The sequence below is a fragment of the Conger conger genome, chromosome 7 (genome assembly GCF_963514075.1).
Source record: "Conger conger chromosome 7, fConCon1.1, whole genome shotgun sequence".
In the NCBI taxonomy this organism is placed as follows: Eukaryota; Metazoa; Chordata; class Actinopteri; order Anguilliformes; family Congridae; genus Conger; species Conger conger.
The window spans coordinates 21,788,827-21,801,719 of record NC_083766.1 but is presented as its reverse complement, the minus strand read 5'-3'; the positions used below and the strand labels follow the sequence as shown (position 1 = coordinate 21,801,719).

The 12,893-nt window shown below is 40.2% G+C and overlaps 1 protein-coding gene across 5 annotated transcripts in view; it reads right to left on the bottom strand.

Annotated features, from left to right (window-relative positions):
* Positions 1–6,929: 6,929 nt before the first annotated feature.
* The window catches only part of LOC133132943 (platelet-derived growth factor receptor beta-like), a 42,138-nt gene continuing 36,174 nt past the window's right edge, over positions 6,930–12,893 (bottom strand). For all 5 annotated transcript variants that reach the window (XM_061248782.1, XM_061248787.1, XM_061248783.1 and 2 more), the window contains exon 23: positions 6,930–9,995. In XM_061248782.1, coding sequence (XP_061104766.1) covers positions 9,842–9,995 — 154 coding nt within the window. In that variant the 3' untranslated portion in view covers positions 6,930–9,841. The remainder of the gene's footprint in view (positions 9,996–12,893) is intronic.

Below are 12,893 nucleotides of genomic sequence, written 5' to 3'. Positions count from 1 at the left end.
AGTGAATGCAATTTGTTAAGCATAGGCGCTTCCTGGCAGAGCATATCATTAAGTGATTGGGTGATTGGGGGAAAGAACATGCTTCTGCAACTTCAGGAAACCAGCTTCTCTGAAATATGAGCAAGGTTCTATTTCACTGATTCTTGTCTGATACAGATAAGAAATTAATGGTTGTATATGTAATACAAATAGAACTCTGTACAACCATGCATTTAATGGAAATACAATACAATGGTTGAGAGAGGTGATAAATGTCATATATATAGAAACCAAGAATCCAATACAGACAGTACAACTACTTATGATAAACATACAAACAATACATACATACATTAAAGAGGTGGATAAAGAATATTTTCCCTTTGCTCTGACATAATCCACCTATGCCTGTCTAAGGCTTCAATGAACTCCCTTACGACATAACAAGGGTTCTAGTGCATACAAAGGTCCAGAATCTCTCGCTGGCAGCAGCCAACCAACCCTCGGCATATGTTCTGCAGGCTAAGACACGCCCGATGGTATGGGTCTGATTGAACGCAAGTGAACAGTTGGAGCGCCGGCGCTTCAGATCTAACAGCCGTGAATATATTTTTTGTAAACTATTAATGATATGTTTGCGACCAGTGATCACGTCTGCCTAAGTACTCAGAAACTAAATTATCGACCTGTGCGTGTAGCCATGCATACTACTATATTGCAGTATATTGCATGCAGAACAGAATGCTGGGAAGGTTAAAACTAACATATACCAAACACAAGATGTATAATGCAGCTATTTGCTTCAAAATATAAACATTTATGCAGGGTGAATGTCTGCATAAACCCATAAGTCCAATTAAAGAATTACTTAAAAACAATTAAAATATACACATTTATGCAGGGTGAATGTCTGCATAAATCTGCAATCAAATTAAAGAATTGATCAAAAACAATACATCAAAACAAAACAAATCATACACTCCCTCAAGATAAATCATTGGGAGTGCAGGTTCACTGCTCTTACAACAAGTAACACCACACGTGACAAACAATTAGGGAAGAACTGTGGGAATTGAAAACTGTGGGGGGAGTAGAATGACCCATGAACCAGTCCTTGCCTTGTTAGGTTTTGTGCCCAGAGATGTAAATAAGAGGAGGAATTGCTTCTTCTCTTTTACTCTTAAATTTCCAAAATATAAGCCAATTCAGTGTTACTGGGCTATAAAGACCTTTCCTGTCGCAAACATCTCACTGTATAGGTACAGATGCCACAGGTCACTGTAAATCAGTGAAAACTTTAAAGGGTTAATTTCATGGCATTAACTAGTTTATCTAAGGTCTAGAAAATATTCTAATATATATATTATGTGTTAGTGGGAGAAACCACACAAACATACAATTAGATTTTTAAGTACACACATGCCACAGTTAATCTAACTGGCATCCAAGTGAGTATGTTAGTGTTATTAACTAACAGTTCCTAAATGGCATGCACAGACATGCAGTATACCGTATATAATAATATAAATCCTCTGCATTCACAGTGGTGCATCTAGAGCACACAAAGTGAAGCAGAAGAAACTGATATGGTGCACCAAGATGCACTATACATTTGGCCTATGCCTAAATAATTTAATTTATCCTATAGGATAAATGATATAATCAGGGAATTCATCCTTTTTATTAAGGATGTATCCCTACTAGGGCAAAGTTTATTTGACACTTATTACAGAACATTTGGTATATTTAACTATCCACATGCCTATAACAAATGCTTTCTAAACTATAGCCTATGTATTTAATTACAAGTATACAACTGTTGCCAATACAGGTAGCACATGCCAGAGGACTCAGTTTCCAGCAGCTCAGAAAGACAGAAATTCTGTGAGGCGACACCCGACACCAGTCTCAGAGGTCTAGGCATAGGCACCACATGCAGCAGATTCCCCAACCTTGTAGCAGCGCATCAGAGGGGCGGAGACTTGTATGACATAACATTGGGCCCAGTACACAGAGGTATCGCAACCACTGATACAGGCCTCAATCACTGAGACTTAAAACTGCGGCTCCCTACGGACAGATGCCTGATAGTCTCAAGTCTTGTTGCACACACCACACTTGTTATAACCACTACAATCAGAGGGCTTGAGACGTATACCTGCCGTGGAACACAGACACCCTGGGTTCAGTATCAGCACTCTTCAGACTCTGCTTCTAGGTCTGGAACCTAGAACCTAGGCTATGCCCCTGATTCAGCACTCAGTTGCAACTTATAACAATTTATGCAATAATAATGGAGAAGCTTGCCACCTTTAACGGAGCTCAAACTTACTCCAAAATTAATATTATATATGCGCATCCTAACAGACCGCACACATATATGTATTATTATTCAATTTTCAAAACTTACCAGCTCATAAACCACTCATCCCTTCACACAGTTCTACGTAAACACTTTTACCTTCTCTGTGACATGCTTGTTTGCAAACCTGTTGCCACCGGAGCCTACCTGTTCTTTAAGCTAATAGCCACAGCAACACAGCGTAGTTACAAAACATGCACATCAACATTTATCTCTCTTTGCCTTCTCCAAAATGACGTTACATACCCTGAGAGTTAGTAACCTGCAAATATGACTGGATTCTAAGGTCCCAGCCATGTCCGGGATATGTCGATCCCCTAAACAGTGTACATGCAGTAAAATAACACAACTCTTCCTAACATATACTGATATGAAAGAAATTGTGCTACTCACCACACCAAGGACTGCAAAACCAGATGGAAGAAAAACCACACACTGCGGTAGCGGGAATCATGCCGGGATTCAACAACACCAGAAGGAACAAACTTCAGACACCTCACCCATTGTAAGCCTCAGCAGACGAATCTTACATGGATGAAATTTGTTCACATCGAGCTTACCAACTGTAAAACTCCAGATTCCACACACATGAATGAAATTTGATCACGTCGGCAGACAAATCTTATCCATCCATCCATCCATTATCTGAACCCGCTTATCCTGAACAGGGTCGCAGGGGGCTGGAGCCTATCCCAGCATACATTGGGCGAAAGGCAGGAATACACCCTGGACAGGTCGCCAGTCCATCACAGGGCACACACACCATTCACTCACACACTCATACCTATGGGCAATTTAGACTCTCCAATCAGCCTAACCTGCATGTCTTTGGACTGTGGGAGGAAACCGGAGTACCCGGAGGAAACCCACGCTGACACGGGGAGAACATGCAAACTCCGCACAGAGAGGCCCCGGCCGACGGGGATTCGAACCCAGGACCTCCTTGCTGTGAGGCAGCAGTGCTACCCACTGTACCATCCGTGCCGCCAGACAAATCTTATATGAATGAAAATTTGTATCACGTCGGCAGACGAATCCTATATGAATGAAAATTTGATCACGTCGGCAGACGAATCGTATATGAATGAAAATTTGTATCACGTCGGCAGACGAATCTTATATGAATGAAAATTTGATCACGTCAGCAGACAAATCTTATATGAATGAAAATTTGATCACGTCGGGGTCACCAACTGTAAAACCCCAGATTAACCCAATGACGGAATTTAGTGAGGGCCGAAGGGGTTTGCATGCTTGTCCTGGTGTTGCTGGAAGAATATTAGTAGGGTTAAATAGTAATGACCGCTATGCGGAGAGTCTAGATCAGCTAATGAATAAACCATGTTACAAAGACAGTAGTACCACTTCCGCCTTTCGCTCTTTACTGGTCTGGGCTGACCAAGAATCTCCACAGTAGGGTCAATACTTTTACCTTCGTTATCTGACTCCATTTAAGATATGATTTAGAAATTTGGGCTTGAAACATACGCAAACCTCGGGAGTGATTACACTCGACTCTTACCTGCGCCACCATTACTCAATATATGCTCCCGGGATTAGCATTTATTGCTGAAATCTCAGTTCGGCGGAGAACTCAGAGGCTGAGGGTCTAGCCAACACATGCAAAACACTGCCATGATAGTTGCAAGCCCAGGTCGGCGTGCATTAAATGGGCTCCTTAGAGTTAACTTGACAGGAACCAGCGTCGTAACGCCCATGGGTTCCCTTCGCACCAAATTACAAGATCCATGCACCACCAATCCTTTGGGCCGAACTTGGCGGCCTCTCAGCTTGGAAATACCACGAATAATACAAAGCCACTGATCAGTCGGTCTCTGGTCAATATCATTCCCCTGAGTATTCAGTCGTAATTTAGGCTGAAAAAGGTACAAGATGAATTAGAGTCATGGAGATCACACAAGTTACAAACAAAATAGTTTATTAGGTTATTAGCTTTAGAATTCCAATAGTCAATTACAGAATACACAAATTAAGAATAGAGATAGAGTAAATCATCATACCTAGCCTGCGTTGGCTACACACAAACAAAGAGTAGAACATGCAGAGTGTGGGAAGCCGATTACGGTTTCCCTGATACATACATACACACGACATGTTGTGTGGGAAGTCGAATGCGATCTTCCGTTGCTATACATACATAGAATGTGCTGTGTGGGAAGTCGAATGCGATCTTCCTGATACTTACATATACGTACAATATGCTGTGTGGGAAGTCGAATACGATCTTCCCAGATTGGTCTGTCTCCCTTGCTTTTATGCCAAATCATACGTTTGCAACCAGGCGGCAGTGCCATAAATCAACCTGGAGGGGTGGTCAAATCTGGAATTTAGACCCCCACCCTTGGGGTTTGTTAAGTAGGGAAAATGAGATGATTACCAAGAGAGGACATGCAGGTTTTCCCCTGAGTTACTGAAACTATGATTTATTAAACTTCATTTGGTATGAAAGGTATCTCATCCGATTCCTTGATTTTACCGGATCACATCCATACCAAACGGATTACCCTTATGTTTTATCATGTTGCAGTTATCATGAAACTTCCCTCCTGATTATCCATTTTACATGTAATTCCTGTTACCATTACATAAGACATAATGCAATAATACAAGGATCACATTGACAATGTTTTCAAGGTTTTACCCGGTCTATTTACTATCTCAATAGTAGTTTTGAATATTTAATCTAGGAGAGCAGTCACTGGTGTAATGACAGCAGTGCCCAAATGAGGGCACTGTGAGAGTGTCCTCAGCCTTTCCCAAAAGTGGTGGGTTACAGGCGCCTTCTCTTCCCATTACCCCTGTGACCTCTCAACTAAAACACAGCCACAGTCCATCTTCCCCTTATCTCTTTCGGCGCCGATGGCCTGAACCTCCCCAAAGGTAGTCCAAACAGTCCAGTCCCCAAGACATTCTATTACATTACATTATTGGCATTTGGCCGATGCTCTTATCCAGAGTGATGTACAGTTGATTAGACTAAGCAGGAGACAATCCTCCCCTGGAGCAATGCAGGGTTAAGGGCCTTTCTCAAGGGCCCAACGGCTGTGCGGATCTTATTGTGGCTATACCAGGATTAGACTTTGCGTGTCCCAGTCATTTACCTTAACCACTATGCTACAGGCCGCCCCATCATATCTATGAATGATGTAGTTGGGAGTTTTCATGATAACTGCATTATGCTGTAAATATGTATTTGTGTCTCTCATGGTAATATAACTTTTGGATAAACCTGATTTGGGTGAATGAAAGGAAAGGACACAAAACCCCAGATTGCTTGGTTTCTTCTCCTTATCTCCAAAATCTAGGCCTTAGTTCTTGACCCTAAAAACGGGTCACCCATCTGTAATTTACAGCCAACCCCCACCAGGCAGTGGTCAGGGGGTTAAAACAAATGACTTCTACAGAGACAGCTTTTGCCCAATTTCCCCTTGGCTCCTGGATGGTTATGATATCAAAGGTAGACTGTTACAAAAACTAGACCATTACACCAGTCGCACTGAACCAATGAGAATAACACCAAACATTGCTATATGCTGACCTGGGATTATCATGAAACATCTTTATGCCGTCTCTAGTATTCCTGTGCTCTAACCCTGTAAGGAATGTGAGAGAAGGGGGGAAGGCTCCTCCAGGAATCCTTCTCTAGCTCTCCCCCACAGGCATGTGTGCCAAAAGGTGGGGGCTAACAATGCATGCTCTGGGAGGGGGAAGTCAGCAAGCTGACCAGCGCATGACACCTAATGTTACTTACTACTGGCTTACAATGCTATGTAGCTGCTGTGACTGCATTCTCAAAAAAAGTGTCATCCAGTTAACAACATATCTTCTTTGATCTTACCCATTTACAATCACAAAAATAACAGCTCATGCAACAACAATTTACAATTACAAAAATGTATGCTTTTCATAATAATAATAATAATAATAATAATACATGTATATATGTAATATATTAAACACTCATCAAAATATACAAAATGCAAGAGACAAAATGCTCAAATAATTGTTATGTTCCTGTGTCTTGTCCTGTTTTCTTGTCTGAGCCCTTGATTCCTTCCCCCAGTTCTAGCCTCCTTGTTTCCTTGCCCTTGCCCTTGTTCCTGAGTCCTTGCCCTTGCCCTGGTTTATCTGGATTTCCGGTTCTGACCCCTGCCTGCTTCCCTGGACTCTTCTTTGCTTTGTGGATATCTGTACCTCTGCTTTGTTGGACTGACCCCCTGGTTTTTGACCCTGGTCTGTTTTTTGACTCCGCTCTGTCTGCCCCTTTTGGAATTAAACCTGCCATTTTTCTGCACCCCTGTCTGCTTTTGGTTCCTCTGTTCCCCCCGGCATAACAATAATGGAAAGAAGCTCATAATCACAATGTCACAGGTGATATGCTAACACCCTAGCTTGCGTGCAGCGTGCTAATGTGCAAACAGTGATGAAAACGGCCTTCTGCAGTGTGGTGGGAACAGAAACAGGAGCAGGTGATGTGAGGTTTGTGCTCTCAGTTCTGCCTCTTCTTCTGAGTCTTTCTAAGTGTACAATAAACAAATGAGTCACTGATGAACAATAATGAAAACAGTAGAGGTAATAAGTCTTTATTATCAAAAATGTCTCAGAGATATATATAGAAAAAACATAGATATCATACAATATGCATACACAGTATACCTGCAAACACATTCAAAAAGCTTTGGTACCAAAATTAAAATTAACATACAACAATTATACAACGTTCATTAATCTAAAGAACAATGGGTGTATTCATAAGGACAGCTATGGTACTGCACTTTGTTCCAAATTTTAAATGAAAAAGCTTTGAGAAAGCATCACTGTTCCCACATTTAACTTTCCTTGGAATTTTCAATACAACTTGTACAACTAACTGGCAGGATCTTGCACACCTGGTGCACCTGCAGGAATAAGCTCCTGTTTGTCCCATCGCCGCTCTCCAGGAGCGGAGACAAACATCGCGGCAGACGCAACAGGGATCTGGGAGGCAGAAACGTATCTCCACTCCAGAGAAGTCTTAACACAACCACCTCAGGATGAGTCAGAAGCAACAGATAACACACCGAATCAGTCCTGACACAACGCTTCCCTATCACCAGAGACGTGTGTCTTTCAAACTGCTTTCCCGACATTATCCTTCAGAAAAGGCAACACTTTTGTAAGAATGATCATTCTGCTCAAGATTCATATTTTTCTTTAACGTGGACTCAAATGTTTGTCAAAAACAGTTTGAAAGTTCAGTTTCTTCATTGCTGAACTTTCCCAAGCTTCCAAACAGTGTTTGTGAAGAAAACGTCTTTGCATCTTACTGTGTAAGGCAAATTAACAGCAAATTAATCTCAGCCATCATATTTACAAATGAAAAACTATGGAAAACACTTCAAAAACTCCTTTAAAAAAGTGTGGGAGTAGTAGAGATTTCCAATAAAATTACAACATATTGACAAGCAGATGGTAGTAATGATGGTTTGTATTATCAGACTAATATTATTTTCTATTGTTAGTACCATTACATATTGCTCTTCATATGCAGGCAATAATTTCTCCTTGGATCAATATTCTCCCCTGGAAACTTTTAATAAAGTGCACGTTTGCTAAATTGTGTTTTGTAAATTATATCTAATTTGATAATCATGAAAAGTCATGATAGGTCAGGACAGAGGTTGCTTTTGCTGTATTTTAACAGTTTAGCACATAGTATTCTTATCTCACATTTTGCTGAGAAAACTGCTTGTGATTCATTTCATTAACTGATAATAAATGTATACTATTGCTTGGCTGTGATATGTAGAAAACATTTAGAAAATATATTTGATTTTTTTATTTATTTTTTATATACAGTCTATGTATGCATGTTACTAAGTTATTCATATGTTTCAATACATTGACAGCTGCTATACTGTGTATGTTTAATGCAATAGCTTTTAAAGTAGTTTATACTGGCTGTAGGTGCTTTGATTGCCATATTCAGTTCCTAGTAGTAAAGAGTTCTACTCCAGGATCGGCTCACTAAATCAGACAGAGAGTTAGCCTCCCTTCCTGTCCAAACATAATGCTGTCAGATTGAAAAACATATCACTTGACAAACATAGCTGAAAAGATGATGGACATTTATAATGATCTATACACAAGTGTCAATCAAAAGCAGCGGGATATACACCTGACCAATCAGCATGCAGTGGCTGTTTTTCGTAGAAAGCAGCAGGCCTTGTAATTACAGGAGATCCATTTATATTTATTCTCCTGAGAGCCAGCATAAAGTTTTTTTTTTTTTTTTTTTTAATTTACAAAAACTTGGATGGCAAAAACATGTTGCAGTGAAAATATATCTTTTTTATATATTTTATTTGTATTGAATTGTATTGTAGCACAATAAAATCTATTATTTTTGAGAGTAACACCAGTGACAAGAAATGTAATGTGGGGGTTTCAGAAGTTATCTCACTTTTTCACGCTTTTGACACCTGAATAAATGAATGGGAAAGTCAGTTATACGTATAGCTTTTAGGTCTTTTAGGTCTTCTGGTCAAGTTAAAAATGCATGTAGTTATATGGTACCTTTTTTTCTCCAACAGACAAAACTGAGTTTTATTCCTTCAAACACTGTGGACAGACCGACACTCTGTACATATACATATACACTACAAAACATTAGACCTGATGACTATAAATATACAGTAAATCATGTCTGTTAATATGCCATTTCTATGACAGCACAAAGTGCTTAGAGTTTGGTGTTAATAACTTTAATCACTTCATTTGAAGCTCAAACTATCAACAAATGTCATTGAAGACAGAATACAAAATGCAGTATATTACCTACAGCTACTGTATAGACAAGTAATGCCTAATTTATAGTCAAATCATACTGTAAGATCTACAATACTCCCAAAAATTACATTGAAATGCCATTTTTCAAACAGGTAAACGCACTGGCATTGAAATAAATCAAAATCTAGACCTTCTGCTTCGGGTATGCATCAAGCACACCCATCAAGATCTTTTGGACCTGAACCCAGCTCCATTTCCATAGACACCCTCTGCAGCAAAGGAGTGTCATATTCCAGGATCACATTCCCAGGATTAAGGTACAGATAACATGGTTTCGCTCCACAAATTTTAGATGGCCCACTGATTCTAAACCAAACACAAATATTTATTTTCAGCTATATGTCATGATATACATTTTTAATGAATAAATGCTGTATATTGCAATATTTCTGTCAACTAAAATGTACTATATTTCATGGCTCATCATCTATTGCAAATCATTAATATAGGTGGGTTAATTGGCTGAACAATTTCTACTTTTTTCCAGATGGCTTAATTTTGCTGCATGTCTTAACACAATTAAATATTGGGTGTGCCCCTGATCCTTGTATCTGCAATCTATAAGGGCCATATACATTTTCCCCTGTAGTAGACGTAGACATACACTCTGTAAATGAAGGGATGTATGTATGTCCCTGTCCTCCTCAGCTCCTACAGGAAGCTGTCTTCTGCTTCAGATGTCCCTGGCTTGTCTGGTGTTGTCACTTCCTGGGCGGGGCAGAGATCTGCTTCGTCTTTCGGGGCTTCAGCTGGGATCTCCTGCGGGACCGAATCACTGCTCTCCTCGGGATCCTGGGAGTCACCGCTGGAGAAGGAGACAAAGCTGCTCTTTGGACAAACATCTCTGGACAGAAACAGATCTAATTCATCCAATGATGATGACCTACCCTGAAAGCCAAGCCAAGATATGACATGAAAATCCAGAAATACAATCAGTGAACTAATTAACTAATTACAAGTCTGCTAATGTATAAATATTCATGGAACTAATACGTGATAGTAGAAAACACTCAGTGAGCACTTTATTAGTTAGACCTAAATGTGTAAAAGCAGCAACTAAATGTGAAAAAGCATGCAGATGTGGTCAAGAGGTTCAGCTGTTGTTCAGACCAAATGTCAGAATGGGGAAGAAATATGATCTAAGTAACTTTGACAGTGGAATGGTTGTTGGTGCCAGACAGGGTGGTTTGTGTATCTCAGAAACTGCTGATCTCCTGGGATTTTCAAAACAACAGTCTCTAGAGTTTACAGAGAAAAACAAAAAAAACATTGAGTGAACAGTGGCTCTGTGGGAAATAAATTGTTGTTAATGAGAGAGGTCACAGGGAAAGGGCCAGACTGGTTGAAGCTGACAGGAAGGTGACAGTAATGCAAATAACCACACATTACAACAGTGGCGTATCTCTGAACACACAATGCATCAAAACTCTACATAGATAGGCTACAGCAGCAGAAGACCAATAAGTCAAAAGTCTAATAATACCCAATAAAGTGAGTGTATATAATGTGACTCACTTGGCAAAACTCAATATAGTGATACTTTATTGGACCCTGTGGGGTAATTTGCCCTCAGGATTTGACCTGACAGTACCTCAGTACAGCACCCCTGGTGCAATGTGGGATTAAGGGCCTTGCTCAAAGGCCCAACAGCAGTGTGGATCTTATTGTGGCTACACCAGGGCTTGAACCATCAACTTTCTAGGTCCCAGTCATGTACATTGCAGGTTATGGTGAGGATTCCTTGCCATTGCCAATTCCTAATCCACAGAGTTTTTTTATCTTATTTGAAAGCAGTTTTCCACCTTGGTCTAATGCAACCATTCTATTCTTCGCACTTAGTTATCTCACCATTTACCGTAGTTGTTGTTTCTAAATCATATATTTCAAATGTGCATAAGTTCACATATTAGCTGCTCCAAGAGTACATTGTTTTTTGTACCCCTGTATGATTTTTATTTACTTTTCTTAATTGCATTTCAGAATGTGCAGGGACTGTTCCTTTTCCTCGTAATTTAGAGGACTTTACATGGTTTTGTTATGTACGGTACTGAGGACCCAGACGCAGACCAGGGGGTAATCTAAAAACGTAGTTATTTATTCCGAATTCGTAGCCAGGAGATCCAAGACAAAGACAAAAACAGCAAGCAAAAGAAAGGTGGAGAAAACAGGCAAAAAGGTCAAAAATCCAGGAAGTCAATAGGCAAAGTATAGAAAGTATCTGCTAAATCGATTTAATATATTTATTCAATTATATTTAATGCAATGCAATATGACAAATGTGTTTTTTCATATTTTAAACAACAATAAGCAGCGTTTGTAAGCACCAGTGGAAACTAAAAGGAGGAAGCCTCCAGTTTTAGCTCTCCACGGTTAGAGTATGTGTGTGTTTGAGATATGTGCCATATAGGAAACATCTGACCTAGGGTATTTTTAACACCCATCTGGCATGTGGTATTGAGCAATGCTGCAGTTGCTGCCGTTTCAGTGTTTCTGTCACGATGTCCTCCATTTCCTGTGCCCCCGACACGCAGGGCCCCCGCGCCACACAAACAAGTGCCCTGTCTTCAGGTCCTGCGAACCCCGCCTGCCGCCGTGCGACAAGCTGTTTCCTGAGGCTCAGGAGATCTGTTTGGGTTAGCGGCATGTCTGCCATGTCTCGCGGTTTAACCCTTGTGTTGTCTTATGGCCCAAAAATGGGGTCTCCTGTAGCATAGTGGTTAAGATAAATGACTGGGGCACACGAGGACGGTGGTTCTAATCCCGGTGTAGCCGCAATAAGATCCACACAGCCATTGGACCCTTGAGCAAGGCCCTTAACCCTGCATTGCTCCAGGGGAGGATTGTCTCCTGCTTAGTCTAATGAACTGTACGGATAAGTGCTCTGGATAAGTGCGTCTGCCAAATGCCAATAATGTAATGCAATGTAAAATGCCCTGCCACAGAGAAAACACCCTGAATGTTCCTCAGACTTCTGCCAGTACTCCAAGAAATTCTCTCACTGGAGGCAGAGCAATCCTATTGATGAGACTCGCTAAAAATCCTCACTATACACTCTAAGAACAAAGGGTTCTTTCATAAGTGTGAAGTAGGGAACACTCCCGTCAAAGAACCATTTTGCCCAACAAAGAACCCTTGAGGAAAATTTTTGTCATTTAGCAGACTTTTAATTCAAAGCGATTTACAAGTGAATCCAAAGTGATTTACAAGTGACAAATTATTTCTGAGTGTGACAGAATTTCAGTAGCAAGTTAAACTTTGCCTGAGGTCTCAGTCATGTGACTGGGTTAGAGTAGGTTGGCATGTCACATTGCAACCCCAGTACCCACAAGGCAGTACTGTAAATCAAGCACGATAGGCTTAAAGTGCCCCCGTACCTGTGTTAATTAATAGTTGAAAACCAAAATGTATTTAATCCTTTACTTTTACTGGACACATTTTTTTTCCCCCTACAAAAATAAAAAAGTTTGGGGAGTAATTTTGGAAATTAGTTCAGAAGTTCAGAACTGTAGTTCGGTCAGTCTGGCACAGTATTATGGTAAAATTGTTGCACTTATACATTTTCTTTCAGATTATTTTTGTACTCAAAAATCACAAAAAGTGATCGTCTCCTGCTTAGTCTAATAAACGTCGCTATGGATAAAAGCATCAGCTAAATAACAAATTTTTATTATTATGATTATGATTATGATTATGATTATGATTA